General features: G+C 37.1%; 1 protein-coding gene across 6 annotated transcripts; it reads right to left on the minus strand.

Annotated features, from left to right (window-relative positions):
- Positions 1 to 23: 23 nt before the first annotated feature.
- Positions 24 to 17,417, minus strand: zgc:153184 (uncharacterized protein LOC751652 homolog). Of its 6 annotated transcripts, none has more exons than XR_007144357.1 (8): positions 17,222 to 17,414; positions 8,131 to 8,214; positions 6,947 to 7,021; positions 6,635 to 6,706; positions 4,750 to 4,950; positions 3,488 to 3,961; positions 1,167 to 2,806; positions 24 to 287 (listed from the first exon to the last, which is right to left on the minus strand). XR_007144357.1 is itself a non-coding variant. In XM_027147688.2 (7 exons), exons 1-7 carry the CDS (start codon positions 17,225 to 17,227, stop codon positions 2,774 to 2,776), a joined length of 930 nt encoding a protein of 309 aa, XP_027003489.1. In that variant the 5' UTR covers positions 17,228 to 17,417; the 3' UTR covers positions 24 to 2,773. The 6 variants fall into 6 exon arrangements, 3 of the variants coding, with proteins under 3 accessions (XP_027003489.1, XP_027003487.1, XP_047676506.1); XR_007144356.1 differs by having other exon boundaries at positions 24 to 383; XR_007144355.1 differs by having other exon boundaries at positions 24 to 383; positions 777 to 2,806.
- Between the last annotated feature and the right edge of the window lie 870 nt (positions 17,418 to 18,287).

Consider the following 18,287-nt stretch of genomic DNA (forward strand, 5'->3'; position numbering starts at 1 on the left):
TATTAATAAAAATATACATATAATAACAATAGATAGATAGACTTTTTAATACGATTTTTTCACAGTGTAAACAAAAATAAAAAACAATGTGATTCATCAAGTACTGCAGTGTTTCTGCCTTACAGTTTCAGGGTCCATGGTTAGATCCCAAGCTTGGTTTACTGTGTGTGGAGTTTCACACATTCTCCACGTGTCTGAGGGGATTTTCTCCTGCGGCAAAAAAATGAGCACCGAGGAAGAGCCAGAAGACAGATGAAAGATTTGTGCAGGGAAATATCAGCTAACACCTACAAGGTAAATCAGCATGGTCAGCAAGGTGAATCAAAATGGACAGAAAGTGTTCTCTCCCTGCTGTCAACATATGCCCTTTGGATAAAGTAGGGCTGAAAAAAAGCAGAGCAGAAAATGGAACACCGTCAACAATTTTATATTACAGATTTAGTTACTGTTGGATCACAGGGTACATTAAAGTTTAAAATATGAAAGGACATGTGAGCTTCCTGTGAGAGCGATGTTTTATCAAACAAAAGATGCAGCAGGCTTCCTTTGGTGCTACTTGTGCTACTTTGTGTAGCCAGATATGTATGTATATTTGAATGTAGCTACTGTATTCAAAGTTGCTATGACAGTGTTGTGGTTGGTCACTTAACAGAACCAAATGTGTAATACTGCCTTTAAATATGACATTGTAGTGGTGTTCAAGTGAGCCTGCTCATTATTACCGATTTTACTGAACAAGTATGTTAGAGCAGAGAAATCATTAAAGTGAGCTGTACCCCAGCCCTCCAGGACGTTCAGTAATGACCTAGACAGTTGCACCAAATCAGTGTCCCAGCACTGCTCCTGGATTATCCCTGGGCTTCATAAATTTTGGCATTTCCCTTCCGCCAATATACCCATGTAGACTCGGAAAGGACTGTTTAGTAGTAACTATCTAGGCCAGGGCTGTAGTGGGTAGAAGGCAGCATATTACTAAGCAACACTATTCAAATCAGGGGACTCTCACTATTCAAATCTCTCTCTCCCCCCACTTCCCCTCTCCTCTCCTCTCCCCTCCCCTTCCCTCTCCTCTCCTCTCCCCTTCTCGCTCCTTCTCCCATTCCCATTCAGTTGGGCAGTGGTCATCAATTAAGTCCAAGAAGGCTAGAATCCCTGCTCTAACTCACCAGCAATGGGTAATTAACTGGTGTGTTGAAACAGGTGTCTTTGAGAAGGGAGCTCATCAATCTGTGAGACTCTGGGCCTCCAGGGCTAGAATTGATGACTGCTAGTGTAAAAACTACACTGCCAGAGAATCTCTGTCTGGGTTCCCACTCTTATGTACAAAGGGCTGATGTGCAGGTTTTCATTCCAGGCAAGCAGGAGTCACACCCAATTCCACCTGATTAATCAGCTGATCTTGGCTTTCAGTAGGTGAGGTAGATGAGATGAGACATTGCAATGCCAATGTAATGAACTGCATTTGAAGAAAAAATATCACAGAGCTTGCTACAATGCTATAGGATCATTTTTACAAAGAGCATCTGGAAAGCAAAAGGAAGAAAATGAGTGGGTCATAGAAGCATGTGGAAAAATATTTGAGGAATGAAAAGGCTAATTTAATGATTTTAAATGGTTTTACAGACATCAAACAGAATCCTGACAACTCTCTTAAAAACCATTGATTTATTATTATTATTATTATTATTATTATTATTATTATTATTATTATTATTATTATTATTATTATTATTATTATTATTATTATTATTATTATTATTATTCAGCAAGTTAAACACAATTGGCCAAAAATTGTGTTTAATTATGGTGTGGAATTATACTGATTACTTACAAGCTTGCCTATGGGCACTTTTTAATTGGCTAGAATTCAATATCAAGAGTTTTACAAATGCTAGTCTGCCCCCCTCTGTGCACTGCAGAGGGGTACATCTTACTTGGGGATACATCTGCTTGGCAGATCAATTATACAAATCAACCGATTAATATGTATTTAGCAAGTAGACCATTTTGGTAGCAACAATTCAGAAGCATTTGTTCATTTTAATTTATACGCCAGTGCTCTTGAATTCTTAAATCTGATTGGTCTGTAGGTGTGTATAATTTTTGACTGGACATAAACCTTGAATATTTTTTGAAAGTGAGACACTTTAGGCTGCAAGATGAAAGCTTTTGGGTGGTATCGAACCACTGTATAAAATAGTAATTCAAACGCAAAACACATTACAATATAAAGCTTTTGGGGGAACGAGGTTAAAAACAAAGTTTCCTGAAGGACCATTTGCATAGTTAATGATGCTTAGTCTTTTAAAGAGGTTAAAATTTGTTCTGTCACATTATGTACTTTGCATAGTATTTGAGGTTTGGTAAGAGCTGCTAGTAACATCATCCACTTTAACAGTATCTGCACCACTCTGATTGCATTCTAGTAACAGTTTAAAGACTACATTTTCAGCTACACAATATTAGAGACAATGAGAGGTTCTGAAGTGTACACTGATATCATGATCCAGTAAGAGAAGAAAAAAGGTCAGGAAAGGTTTATATCCTTTCCCAATTTAATACACACAGATGCGTAACCATACAAGGCTTGGTGACAGCTGTGGTTGTGGCTACACTGTTGATTTAAGTGTGAAGGCTTAGAGCATAAATCAGAAAATAAAAATCCAGGTCCAACATTATAAAATACAAGTCTCTGCATTTAGCCAGGGTTCTTCCTCTGGTAGATGTCCTCTGTTATACTCTCCATCTTTCATATATGATTGTCCATGTTTGTTTAGTCTCCAGAAGCTTGATCCTGATCTTGATCCTGAGAAAAAAAAATCAATTTGGATTTAGTTCAAATCTCAAATTTAAAAGTAAAACCAGGTATAAGTCTCCTTTCTTGAGAATGGACTGATTTATAGATGCTCATATATGAATATTAGCTGAGATCCTGTCTAGAAGGACACATCTGAGATTCCTTATAAAGAAGATTGGTTTCATTCAATGATTAATATTAGATATATAATTAAATGTGTTTGTATTTACCCCCAATGAGCAAGTCTGAGGTGACTCAGGTGGCAATGGCAAGGAAAAACTCCCTTAAATTGTAAAAGGAAGACAATTCCTAAAAAGGAAGAAACCTTGAGAGGAACCAGACTCAAAGGGGAACCTCATCCTCATTTGGGTTTCATATTTTTTCTGATATCTGTCTTTAATATATTTTATATTATATTTTTTCTTTTTCTAGCTTTATGCATGTACATTCTGTTTTATATCACCGGACAGTTGTCAAAGAAACATTCATATTGTAATGTCTATGGTTGTGTGTCTGACATGTTGGTAGATAAGCAACATTGTAGATATGCAAACTACAGTGTGACTGAGTGGGTACAGTGCATATGTGCTTAGGGACTCAACAAAGCTGACTTTTGACAGCTAGTCTACATCGAACGTTTGCGGTTATGTATTCTATCATAATGTACACTCATTGATGTTAAAGAATTACCTCTTCATCCATGTTCTTCTCAGTAGATTCTCTTAAAGTTTCTTCTTCTTTCTTTGATCCTTCCATCTCCGCCGTGCTATGTTCCTCGAGTGCCTTTTCCTCTTTTTGGTTGTCCACAGCTTCTGAAGCCTCAGGATTTCCTGAGCTCTTTTCCTCTGCTACCTGTTCCTTGTTCTCCCCTTCAGTGTCTTCAATCCCCTCATTGTGCTTGGTCACATCATCATGTTCTTCCTGCAGCTCTGTGTCTTTTACAGTGATGGGAGGAGTGGAGTCTTCCTGGCTCTCATGTGTCTCCTCCTGTGAGACATTCAATGCATCCTTAGTATTGTCGTCCTTGTCTGGAGTGTTGTCACCACTGTGTTGATCACAGAGAGACCTGTTGTCATCAGGTGTGTCTGGAACCAGCTCTTCACCAGCTGACTTCCTGTGCTGGCGGGTGGGTGGCCGCCGCTTAAAAGACAGCCGGATTCGACTCTGTGGAGACAAAAAGCAAAACAGTGTCAGTTTTTTTTTAGGTTTAATAACAGACCCTTACTTACCCTGTATGCATTGAAATGCAGTACAGTACAGTGTCTTTGAAATGTATATATTATATTATTGGACAAAAGGTGGCACTAGTTTTCACTGCAGCAGCTCTAATTGCTGCCTCACAGCTCCAGATTCTGACCTCACGCTGCCTGGTTTTCCTTCTGACTCTTTGGTTTCCTCCCACCTCATAAAACATGTCTATGATATGTGTGAATGCAAATATGGATAATGCTACAAAATGGGCTGTGTATTTTTCCACCTCACACCCAGTGTACCTGGTTTAGGCAGTTGTGCTTTTCATGCTACCTTGTCTAGAGCATAATTATCCATGATCTCCACCCAAATCCTACCACAAAAACACTGACTATAAAGATGCTAATCTAACTGATAGAGAGGTAATGATCTGAGAAGGACCACTTCCTGTACATGGATTATGATTTTCATCCTCCATTGCTAGCCACTTTGAGCTTATATGAAGCTTAGGCTCTGAAAACAGCTCAACCTCTGCTGCTAATGTGTCCTTGTTTGCATGCACATGACATCTGTTCTTCCTAAATTTATAGTTTGATTTGTGTGACCATTTTGCTTACAAATGTCAGGAGAAATCAATAGGTTAAAATGACTAAATCGCAGAACAACCGAAGTTTTCACTCATATAACAACAGCATTGCATATACATATTCTCTAAGCTGGTTTAGTGTTTAAAATTTAGGAATTGAGTAAAGCAGTCAGACCTTGTTAAAACTGGGCAGTATGGTGCCCTCAGCTGGTTGCTCGAAGCTGGTGGGCACCTCATTGTCACCGTGCTGCTGAGGGGGCCTCAGGGTGGGACTCTGGGGACTGCAGGGTTTATTGGGACAGAATGCAGACTGTTGCTTCCCTTCTGGACTTTTGGCTGAGTTGAGCAATATAGTGGGTAACAGTATGGGACTGGCCTACATGGGACAAGAAAAAAGCAACATTGGACTACATAAATGCCACATAATGCTAATGTATTGTATGAAAAATGTGAAGCATGATTCATTATGTGCTGAGTGCCCCTATATCAGCTAGCCTAAGCTAATATGCATTCATATTTTAGAGTGACTGTTTAAAAATAATCATCGACAAGAAGTTGAGATATTCTTGGTGATAGTCATTATTATTATTATTATTATTATTATTATTATTATTATTATTATTATTATTATTATTATTATTAGATCTATCAGCTATTTATATTTCTAGAAGAACACAGGTTCTTGCTCACTTTGTTGTTTCACAAAATAGAAGACAGAAAAATCACCTGACCTGGATCAAGCACAGTTTATCCAAAAGAAGAACAAAACTTTTAATTAAATTGCACAGCCATTAGTTGAATTAGATATGGCACTAGGTATGTTTCCTACCTGTACAGGAGATAAGAAGTAGAGAGAGAAGTGACAGCCCTTTTGTCTCTTGGTTGCTAAGTCAAGAGCAGGACAACTCAGCAGCCTGGCAACACGGCTAAGACCTGATCTGATTAGCAAGCAAGGCCAACTCAAGCTACAGGGAGTCTATAAATCCCTAAATGCTACTGTAAATCCTCCAGAATAACCACACAATGTGTACATTGTGCATTAGGGATGTAACCAAATATAAATACATTATTTGGATAAAGAGATAATGTTTCCTAAATTAATAACAATCCAGAGAACAAGAGACAGTTATGTTTTTTTTTAAGATGGCTTATGAGAAATTGCATCTACTTGAGAATAGCAGGAAACAGGAAGTCTGCAGGAAGCAACAAAAATGTTTTTACTTTCATGTGATGAGGGTTCAAACATGCTTGACTAATCAGTTCATGCTAATTCTGATCTTGAGCAAAGGTCAAGGAACTGTACAGGAATTTAAATAAAGTATAAATAAATAAATAATCACTTCCTTTTCTTGCAGCCCGTGTTTCCAGGGTATAATATTGGGGTTCATGCTTAAGTAGCAAAAACAACAACAACAACCTTCCTGTCTAGACCAATCTCAATTGAAATACAAATAAAGATACAGATCTAAATATCTGGAGCATAGATACAGATAATGGCATTATTACACCTCTAAGTACAACTTTAAACGCCAGTGTTAAACACTATGGGGCAGCAGAGATACATAGCGTTGGCAGAATAGCACATTTCTTCAAGCATGAAGATGATATACAGCTATTCCCAAATGATATGTAGCTATACTGATATTCATTAGAGAGAGACTATCTGTGAGGAACAGACTTAGACAGAAATAGTACTGTAGGACATCTGAGTGCTGAAGGTTTGCATGTATACAGTTTGCATATATGTCATAAATACTGAAAGTACTCATGAAGGAAGCTGCAAGATGGAGCATTTCCTGTGTAAAGTGCTTCCTTACCACTGCTGAATCATACACACCAACACAACTAACAGGGCTTCTTGGTCTAGTATGAGTAAGAGCTTGCATTCATCACACAGTGTAGTGGAAGTTGGTATAAAAATAAAATATAAGATATTTTTTTTTTATTAAAAAATGGTATAAATTGAACAAAAAATAATTCGTTTTCTGTATTACTGATATAATAATTCGTTTTCTGTTTTTGTGTTACTAATAATTACTGTGAGACAACAGGATATTTACCTGCAGTTTGTCAATGAGGGGAGAATGCTTCAGCTTGGCCTTGGGTGGAGGTTGAGGAGTACAAGCCAGTTTCTTTGACAGAAAAATAGAGGTGTAGGTCAGAACATATCTCCAGATGCCATTAAGTGCTAAAGTAAACAGTACACTTAACATGCTAACATTAAGTAGAGAGTACAGCCCTTTCTGTACATTGATATAAGCTGTTACGCTTGGCTTAGGTGAGGAAGATTGTCTGCTTTATTATACATAATGCTGAATATGACATTCACTGACAGTTCACACAGAAGTGATGTATCTTAGTTCAATTCTCACCTCCGTCTCACTCACATTTTCCATCTGGTCATGTAATTGCAGAAAACATGGAGGGCTTCTTTGAACAGGTTTTCTCTGACACGGTAACAGATGGACTTGCATTACAAATCAGACAGCATATGCAGAATGCTAATAAACAATATATAATGGACTTCACCCATTCTATAACCTATATACAGTACTTTTATATTTATACCATGGCACTTTTGAAGATATATAATTTTCTAGAACAGCAGAAAATCATGATTTTATAATAATGCATTTGTACTAGTATATTATCGTTTCTATAGTAACAAACCATTCACTAGGGCTTGTGTGGTGAAACAGGTTCACTCTTATGGTGGAAACAAATTGCTCTTGTTACTTAATAGAAAGCTGTAACAAGCTGCTATTTTCAAGAGGAAGTGAGGGAAATATTTATAGCTCCTATAACAAAACAGATAACAGGACCTCACTTTTTTGTTGCATAACAAACAAAATGTAACTAGAAGCATATAAAAATATATAAACGTGTTGTTCTTTAAAAATAATTGCACGTCTTGCCAAATTGTCGTGGTATAAGTGAAATAAAAGACTTCTGGATGTGCGGTTTTAGGAAAATAAATGTTGGAGTAGTAACAATACCTCGCTTCAACAATGCTACATCACTCCACCCAGCTGTTGATCATTTTTCAATAACATCAATTTCTAAAGTTGTTTTCTAACTTTCAGAGATGATATACAGTCCTTCAACTCATATTAAGTGCCCAGTAGTCATACATCAGTGTGTCTAGACTTGGGTTATAATCATAAAGACATTTTAGTACTCATGTAAAGGCCATACTCTAAGCACTATTAGTGAAAATGTATTAAAGTTTATTAAATGGTTAACCGACTACTACATAACATAAATTTATGGAATTTTGCAGACGCCCTCATTCGGAGTGATTTTTTTTTAAATCTCATTTTATAAAACTAAGCAATTGAGGTTTAAAGTGCCTTGCTCAGCTGGACCTGTGATTTGAACTCACAACTTTCTGATTGTTAAGCGACATCTTAACCACTAGGCTACCACATCCCCGTTACTACAATGGGGTAAGTGCACATTATTCTTAACATGTCTGTTTTATATCTCGTGCAATTGTGAAAAACTAGGAACATGCAAGAATAGAGTCAATAAAAGAATAAATGAAATGAAATATTACCTCATCTGTCTTTGGCACTGGCAGTGGAGGACTTTTGAACTTCCCAGCCAGTTCAGCAACTGATATCTTGACTGAAGACTCCTCCTGGGAAGGTAAAAGAGAGCTCATGAATGCATGCATGCATACGTACAGATTTGTGCTGTTAAAAGAGTACTTCAGTGGTTTTAATCATTCTCTTTAGCTACAGAATGTGTAGACTGTCAATATGCCTTTATCAGACACATCATTTCATAACACCTAATTTCAATCCCAAGCTTAAGCTACATGCAGTAACACCTATATTAACCTGAATTTTGTTTGGAATGAAAAACCTGCCACCACACTGGTCCTTTGATAATGAGATTTTTGCACTAAGGAAAGCATAAATAACGAGGATTGCATTTCATATATTATATTTGTATTGGAAAGTTGGCTAGAACTGCCCTTAGCCATGCATTATATACATTAGTTTTATGTATAAAAGATTTACTTTTCCTTTCTAAATCCAGGGAAATATCTTAAAATAAAAGTTAAACAAACAAACAAATAAACAAACACTGGAGTATTTCTTCAAGTCCACAGTTTCATCACTGAGATATATCCATAGAACAAATAATTGCACCACAAAAGTTGTCAGCAGTATAAATAGTACTTAAGGTAATTTTGCACTGACCCTGAACAAAGCTTTGCATATTAACTCAGTTACCTTAGTTTTAACTCAAGGTTTGCTTTCTGTTTCATAACCTCGTCCAGATAGTAAGCCCAGGGTGTATTCAAAATCTGACACAGTCATTGAGCAGTGACTCTATTTAGATTTGTATGCTAAACTGTGTTGATTTATGTGCTTTTTCCACATATCCTACTAATGTGCCTCATGAATTAAAGAACTGATGCATTGGCCTCTTTGTTTTGTTAAAAGATTTACTGAGCGCAGACACTGTTACTGCTGGATGTTCTCTGACCCGTGCATTTCTGAGGCAGTTTAAACCTCACTTTGGTTTATTCACACTGTTGACACATGGTTCCCACAGAACCTAGAATATGCTCAGACCACCAAAAGAGAGGCTTAAGAATTACAAGGTTGCAGTGGAGAGTGTGTCCAAATAGTAGTTTTACACGCTTCTGTATTTTGCAGAGACATCAGATGAACCATGATGCAAGAATTACCTTCAGACTCGGACAGCGCTTGTTTTATGAGGCTGATCACATTTCCCGATTTCACAACAACAGGAAAATGAAGCGGGTCTTGCATGAAAAGTGGCTGAAAATGTAGCACAGGGAAATGGTGACATCAGCCCAGAAGGGCATTAGGGACAGAGGGGTTGGGAAGTTTGGGTGTTTCCTAGAACATTAACACAGCTGACTAACATCATGCCAACTGCCTGGGGAATTACAGAAAAGATAATTTCCATTTGTTTCTCTTTCTCATTCAAGGTAGTTTTGTAATAGAAAATGAATCACCATAATAATTTGGATATTGACACTGAGTGTCTTTTTCTTTGCTTTCATTTTTCTTCTCACACGGTTTCTTTTGCTCTGAAAGCTATTCAGGACACAGCACTCTTTACACACAGATCCTCCTTATTGCCTCTAGCTTTGGGTGTCTGCCCTGTCTGAACCAAACCCTTTGGAAACATTAGCACACTTCTCCCACAAACATTCTTACTCAGTCTCACAGATATACACACATTCCCTATTCCACACACACAAACACAGTGATCTCACCTACCACGTTCCCTCCACCCAAAGAAGGATTACTACATGCACACACATCAAATCCTACACACGTTACTTAAATACTGTTCACTAATACATACAAACAGAAAGAGAAACATTTTCCTTTTAAATTCCTACAGTTCCTTTTTTTCATCAGTGATAAGCAAAATCCCCCAGAGACCACCCACCCTTCTTTCATTATTTTGTAGCCCCTGATTGTTAACTCCTTCCTGTCTATTAAAAACAAAGCCTAAGTTCTCACAGTGCAAAAATCTCACAGGAAGACAATAGAGTTGAATGTTTATTAAACTTTTAAGCTTCTGTTGTTTAACCAAAGCTGATAGTTTCTAGTATAAAACACTTGGACAGCAGCCATGACTTTGCTCCTTGGTCTACAGAAATGACCTTCAGACTTAGACCAACACAAAGGCTGCAAAAATAACTTACACAATTACTGACTCAAGTTTCCAACCCCTTTTTAAACACACTAACACTCAAGTCCAGTACCGTTGCCAAATGTGATCATATTCGCACTCATTATCTAACAGCTTGCATGCAATTCAATCATTATCACAAGTAAGCACAGTCATACCTACACCATGTAGGGCAACATTTACAAGCCACCCAAAAGTAAGACTGTGATCAATTCTATAGCATATATGAGTTCAAGACTCTGTGAAGGCCAGAAAGGTCCTCCGTGAGAGAGAAAACAGCCAAATCTATTTTAAGGGTTTTGGGCCTGAGAAAACCGCTACCAAGCAGTCACGAAGGTTTGGGTCATTAGTTTCTTGTTGACATTGACATGAACCATGTCCAGAGTTAGAAAATATTTCCCAACAGTCAACTTTATTAAATAACCACAACTATGTACAAGATTCTACGTTGCATTTCAGGGATTTATAGAAGTAGTGTATTAGGGATATATTTATTCTATATTTAATCCAGGAGAGTCTGAATACTAGAAGCTCTAATGTTTTAGGAACCCATACACACACACACTCACTGCAGAGACAAAACATTCAGGTCTGATCAGAGCACAGCTGCAGTTCACTCCTTACCTCTGCCTTCTGACATCTCTGGCACAGGATGTGTGTGAACGGGTGCTATGAGAATGACAATTTAACCACATGTGAGATGGAAGAGCTTATTAAAGATCATATGTAAAAAAAAAAAAAAAAAGCTGTATAGAAAAAGTGTAATCACCTGATAAAGCAGAGAAATAAGCAGTTTAACACATTCAACACTACAGCTTTAAATGTAATAGTATTAATTTCACAGCTCAATGATGCAGTCTTAAAGGGCAACTTTTCAGTTGTTATATTTAAAAAAGGTGAGAACTCTGCTTCTGGTTGTGATTCATGCAAAAGAGAAATATATTTCCATTCAATTAAGTACATTATCTTTATTCTACATATTATAGATAATGTAAAGATTTCATAATGTGAAAGATTTTTCTAGGACACCACACACCACAAAATAGAAAGTGAGGTCTGAGATCAGCAGCTCGTTGCTGGATGGGATGGATGTGATATCAGGGCTATTAATACTGAAACAGAAGTTTATTCATTATCTTGCCATTATCTACTATACTATTACAAGGCTGTAATCTTCACTATAAAATGTAAAATCTGTGATTTTTACTGGTCTATAATGATTTTGAAAAATTAAACTTTACACAAAGTGTGAAAAAAGTATAAAAAAACTAAAATTCTTTCAATTTACTTGCTGAATAAATAAATGTTGATAATACATTATATTAATAGTATAACATGATAGAAATGTACATGCAGTATGTATTCTTAATACAGTAACAACTTTTGAGTTACCATTAGACTAGATGTTGGAATGTGAGAAAACATTAGATATCAAGCGGCTCTTATTTCTGCTTAAAGTAATAAAAAGTCCTCACTAGAGTAAAATTATTTGCTACAGATCAGCTGACCAGTGCAAATTCTACAACAAAGAGAACTAAGAAATAATCAAACAAGCAGTCTTTCTCAGACAGCAAACACGTGATATGGTGAAAGGGTTACCTCTTCTAGAGAAGAGGCTCATATGAGAATCTTGTCTAATTATAGACCTCAGGGAAAGTTGTTTTATTCATTCAGTTGTGTGTGTGTGTGTGTGTGTGCGTGCGTGCGTGCGTGCGTGCGTGCGTGCGTGCGTGCGTGCGTGCGTGCGTGTGTGTGTGTGTGTGTGTGTGTGTGTAAAATGCAGTCTTTGTGGAGTAGAAATTGAGAAAAGTGAAGTTTACATTTATTTAAATCTGTTGGATTAAATTGAAGAACACTGATTTCAGGCTGCCGGGAATGACCATATAAAATAGCAGCCAAGTCTTGTTAATGCTACCAGCAGACTTGCAAATATCCTTTGTTTCTCCAAGTTTCCAAGGAAACCTGCTTGAAATTAAATCACTTTCCCACTGGAAAAAGTTTAGCCCTTCACTTGTGTTAAACAATTATAACAAGTTTAGAAAACTGTCCTTTTTCAGAGTCAAAAGAACACTGTACAGAACAATATCTGCCAACTCTCTCCATGCTGTGAACGTCAAGTCCAAGAACAGTTCAGAGAATAAAGCTTTACTTTGTGATTTAATCTCCAAGCATGTTGTAATTAAAAAGAATAACCATGCTACATTCTACCTGATGCTACATACTACGTTACATCAGGTAAATTCACACCTCATTCTCATACCTGCTGCTTGTGCATCCGGCCTGGAATTCCACAGAAGACATATGGATCTGAGAGATGTACTTTAGTGTGGGTGTGAGCTTGTGGTCACCATTAACGTTGTTGTGGACAGATATAAAAAAATTTAAGTAAGTTCACAAGTGGGATTTTTTGAGGGAAAAATATAGTTGAAAGCAATTATAAACCTGAGTGATGTAGCTGAGGCTAAACTGTCCATCTGAGGATGGACATCATTTCTCCTTGAGGGTATTTTTTTGTGTATGTTTTTTCCAATGTGTCACAGGACAGAATGGTGGATTCCTATTTAATTTTTCTTATTTCCAGTTTTGGCCATGAGTGACGGATATTTGGAGCACTATACAAATATAGATTGTTTTACACCCCTAATAGATAGACACTAACAGTCTGATTTTTAATGGCACAAGCCTTAAAGCACTGCAAACAGATATCAAGCCCTATACATAAGCCATACACTTCAGCAATACCAAATATGGATTCTAATGTCAAGTCCTGACAAATTCACTGGAATGTCAAACAATGATATACTGCAAAAATAGTTGCCATTTGGTTTTTCTTTTCAATGTATCAAGACATTGAGCTTGAGCACCAGCAGTGCAGACATGTACTCATACACATTCTAACTATACAGGAGTGCACAGATTCTCTATATACAGAAACCTAGACGCATCAGAAGACAGAAAGCTTCCTCTCACTGCTTTTGCTCTGAGTGGTTGTCTCCACTTCCCCATTCTAGGATAATGCACTGCTAGCGGATAACTAAAGTCATGCCTTGCTTTTCTCAAGACCCTTCCAGATGAAAGAAATGTTTCTTAATTTATCCATGAAATACTTCCTGTACTTATAAGAAAGGGAATTCTTCTGCAAGAACAGTCTCTCCTCAAACTGTAGTCAATCTTCATGGATCATTAACCCTTTTAGTACTGTAGTTTATCTACTAAAAAGCTGTGTTTGTGTGTGTGTGTGTGTGTGTGTGTGTGTGTGTGTGTGTGTGTGTGTGTGTGTGTGTGTGTGTGTGTGTGTGTGTGTGTGTGTGTGTGTGTGTGGGTGGGTGGGTGGGTGTGTGTGTGTCACGGACTTCCTCCATGACATTTGGTAGCATCAAATTACATAAAATATCAGAACAGGCTTAACTGGTCAATGACCTGCTTGGGTTCAATTGCTTTTGTGTTCAAAAAGTGCAATGTGTCCTTTTTTGATACTGTTAGACTTATGTGCAGTCTTTGACATTATTGACCTTGATATTTTAATCAGTAGACTGGAAACCATGCTCTGATGAGTTCCTGTCGTTTTAGATCCTACTTAAAAGACAATTTGACAGTTTGATCAGACTCCTCAAACACTTAAAATATGCCACTTGGTGCACCACAAAGTTCTGTTTTAAGCTTTCTAATCATTGTCTTGGGCATGGAATTCACAAAGATTATGTTGGCTTGTTGGCTGACTATAGAGAGTTCTTATAAGTTCATACAGATTCGGTTATGTACATTAGCAAAACAGAAGGTTATTAACATTAAAGATGTAAAAGCTTTGAATAGGATCTTCTTGCTCCTAAAATCTCAAAGATGGATACTAAGTCTCCAAAAAAAGTCCCTCTTCTTTTTCTTCTTCTTCTTCCTCTTCTTCTTCTTCTTCTTCTTATCATTATTATTACATGTAACACATCTTTTTAAGCATCCGCATGATAGAAAGCACTAAGTGCTTAACTGATGAGCAAGCACTGATTTGTAATATGTCAGAGAAGGGAACTAAGACATCCAACACATCAAATGAAACATGTAGCAGCAGCAATGTCAGACTCCTGCCTTAAAAAGCCACATTACTTTTAGTGTGTTCTATCTCACAAAATACACCTAATTTAACTCACTGGCTTATTACCAAGGGCTGAATATTATGTGTCTGAAGGTGTCATCGTATTAAGGCTGGAGTCTAAGAACCATCTTGTAGAGTAGGCTTCATGTCATATGATTCTAGACCTAATGAACAGGAACCTCACCAACTGATGAACTAATCATGACTGAAACAGCCACTATAATAACGATTTACTCATTTGACTCACAGATAAGTATGCAACCTTTTAATTCCTCTGTTTCCCCTCACAGTTGTCAGCAGATCCTCACTAGTTTCTTTCTTGTACTCAAGGAGACATAGATATGTTTTTTTCTTGAGATTAGAAGTCTGAGCTAGCTGTTAGTGCTGAGCAACTGACAATAATCAGGAAAATAAAAAGCATGTGGCCTATACACACTGACACAGATAGAGTGGCCCTGAAATACTCATTAAATCATTCAAGAAGTCACTGTCATGGACAACAAAGCAGGTTATCATGAACACGGTGATAGAGAAACAGAAGAGAAATTCAGAACATGTTGTCTTACACATATATGATTACATGCAGGTGACTTACTGGAATTCAAGTTTACTTTGAATAAGCAGTGTACACATTTTCTTATTGATAGTGTATTAAATTATTACAATTTTTATTTTTATTCAAAATTACAGAATAATATATTTATATTATTTTATATATGTATACTATATACTATACTATACCTAATAGATAGATAGATAGATAGATAGATAGATAGATAGATAGATAGATAGATAGATAGATAGATAGATAGATAGATAGATAGATAGATAGATAGATAGATAGATAGATAGATGACACATTGAACACTGATGTAAGAGAAGTAATGAACGAGAAGGAGAAGTGTTCTGATCATATGGCAATGTGGTAAATCTGCCGACTACAGCACTTGAAAGCTTGACATGGCACCAGACATGGCCAAAGACAATACTAAAAAAGGGGTCTCTCAAATTCCTTTTTTCAATCAAAGGACACAAAATTCCTCACTCTTCAAGCCCACCACCTACACTTTTCTCTACCACTGTTAATCCATTATACCTGCCAATTTTATTGTTCAGATTAAAAAAGGTGAACTACAATCCTAACATTTTTTTCAGTTACAAATTACTTGCAATGGTTCTAATTGGTCCAGTGATAGATACTTCATGCTGGCAGCAGTCATGTTAGTTTTGTTTTTGCACTTAAGATGAATAATACATGTTCATTCCCATATGCTTGGCAGATCCGTCCCATTCTCTCACATCTGCAGTTATGCTCTGTTCCTAGTTTTACTTTATCCAGCTATATATGGGACCAAGTACACACCCAACCTACCCACACATGCACACATAATATGCACACACTCATAATACACAGGGGACTCCCAAAGCTTTCAGCGGAATAGTAAGTGGCCAGAGGATGTTGTGAATTTTCCCTACTGATTCCACAAGCTTTCACTGACTTAATCTGCTGGAAGTCAGGCAGCAATCCTGTATACAATACAGTGCTGTGAGAAAGAATCGTCTTCATTTTTCTTCTATTCACCATTCTTCTCTCTTTCAAGTTCCTCACTTGCTCCTAGCCCCTGGACATTTAAGCTGAGAATAACACATTTTCTTTCGTATCCGTTTTGCCAACATCAGCAAAGACTCTTTAAATGCACTTGGGCACTTTTTGGGCAGCAAGGGAACAAGCAACATGTGCTATGTGAGTGTGTGAGGGAAGTGTTCCCATACAGAGATGAAAAAAACCCTGCACTGATTACCAGTATACAACAGAAATCAGCACTCTTTATCACTGCTCCTATTTGTAGCATCATCTCTGTCTAGGACAAGGTTTCATTTGCAGAATATCTTGTTTGTTGTGCGTATGGAATCACTGCATTGACTTCATTATTCTATAGCAGGGTATCTCAAAATTGCACTGTCAAGGATCTTGTTAACTGTGAACTAAATTTCTCAGCACAGGTTTGTTTTATGAACAAAATCAGACTTATCAAATATTAGGATAAATATTTCCACATAATATTCTGGGTATTTACTAGAAAAAAGGGGGGGGGATTCCTCAACTTTCCACTGACATAAAAAAATTTTGGTTCCAAGTTTTATTTATTTGATATAAGTATTATTTTATATAAAATAAAATTAAATAAAATATATATATAAAAAAAATTAAAATACAAGTTGTGAAAAAAAAAAAGAACACCCAAGCTATGCTTTATGGACTCTTCAGGGTGTCCAGAACCTACAATGAGAAGGTCTATAGTTCCTAATACTCATAAAATCTGGCTTGAGTAAATCTGCATGAGCTAGGTATGACTCTTGAAGTCTGCATAAGAGTAACATAAGAGTAACTGCATAAGAGTAACAGACCTCTCAGAGATGTGGAGTATAGAGGTGGCATGGATATATTTCATGGGTCACAGTTTGCAGGACCTTAATCCTACTAACACATCCTAACCAAGAAATCATTAATTCTAACTTAGGAAGTTTTTCTTATTTGCAAGACAGTAGCCTCTTTAAAAGACCTCCCACTGGTTATGTGAAGTCATATCCATTTTTTAATCGTTTTACATTGTTATATTCTGATTGTATTGGAGTCCCCATTACAGGCTCAGTTCATGGCTCAGTGACACCTCAGAAATCTGTTGTCCAATCATTTAACTGTGATTTTAAAAGTCAGTGCATTCAAGTGTAGTTCCCTTTCCATTCTGTTTAAAGAAAACATTTCAATTTTACGAAACGTTGAGCTCCCAATTATGTCATGTGGTACATTTTTGTTAGAGTAAAATCAAAGCAACGATTCACAAAAATGAAGAACAACGTAACTGTACAGTACCTCCATCCTCTAAGTGTGTCGATCTGTCCAGCTGCGCTCTGGTGTGTCCAAGTAACTCTGATTAAAAAGCCAATAAACTTTCCTAGTTCACACACATTTCACATTTCTAAAGGAGCAGCTCTACACTTAGACCAAAGGATCAACACTGATCCACTGTGTGAGACTGAGGAGAAAGCGGAGAAGGAGAAGAAGGAGGAGGAAGAGGAGGAGGAGGAGGAGGAGGAGGAGGGTTTGACTGACTGATGTGGTCCGCTGTATTTTGGTTGCGCAACATCATCGGATGTGAGCGTTAACTCTGAGACACCGAAGAGTCCGCACTGTGGCGATGTTGCGCTTTACGCACACGCACGAACGCAGACGCGCGCGTTTTTATCAGGTTATAACAGGTTATATGAGTTTTTATGTTTGTTGGACCACAGAATAGTGTCTTAACGCATGCATATGTATGTCTATGTACATCATAGAGACCCTGTAGTGGATGAGAGCAGTATCATTTTTAACCCCACTCATTCCCATGTTAGGGAATCTAGTGATAAAACAATCCACAAAAACAGAAGGAACACAGAAGGAAATAAAACCTTCACGTTCTTAATGGAAATATATCCATTTAAAATACATTATAAAAAGCAAACATCTATGGGATTTTTTTTTTATTTGAATGAACCTTCCTGAACTTGGATTAGATTTTGATGTCAGGTATTTTCTGTAGCTCGTCTCTGTAGATGGAGCGAACAGAGCAACCCACAGACATCGCATACTGTGTAAACACAAAGTGTGTATACAAACACACACATTTATACAACATTACTTTAATGTTATTGGTTATAAGGAGATCATCACTAATATGTTGCTGGAAAGTGTCCTAAAGTAGTGTGAGAAATATCCCAAGAACATTTATTTTTGTACCATTACAGTCTAATACTATAAGGGGAATAAAACACTTCAGCATTTGATATCACACCACGGCGCCTTGGATTTATTTATTTATTTTTCATAAAAGCTAGCTTTGATTCTTACATAACATTCTCTAATAACTGATCTGGTCATAAAACAGTCCATTATCAAA

Source organism: Tachysurus fulvidraco, chromosome 11 (assembly GCF_022655615.1).
Source record: "Tachysurus fulvidraco isolate hzauxx_2018 chromosome 11, HZAU_PFXX_2.0, whole genome shotgun sequence".
Taxonomy (NCBI): Eukaryota; Metazoa; Chordata; class Actinopteri; order Siluriformes; family Bagridae; genus Tachysurus; species Tachysurus fulvidraco.

Bases quoted from the DNA above. Each gene is read 5' to 3' on its own strand.
- zgc:153184 (XM_027147686.2), bottom strand. The intron at 6,707-6,946 runs GTGAGAATTGAA...TTTCTGTCAAAG, and splicing joins AAAATGTGAGTGAGACGGAG to AAACTGGCTTGTACTCCTCA. The intron at 3,962-4,749 runs GTCTGACTGCTT...TTGTCTCCACAG, and splicing joins TACTGCCCAGTTTTAACAAG to AGTCGAATCCGGCTGTCTTT.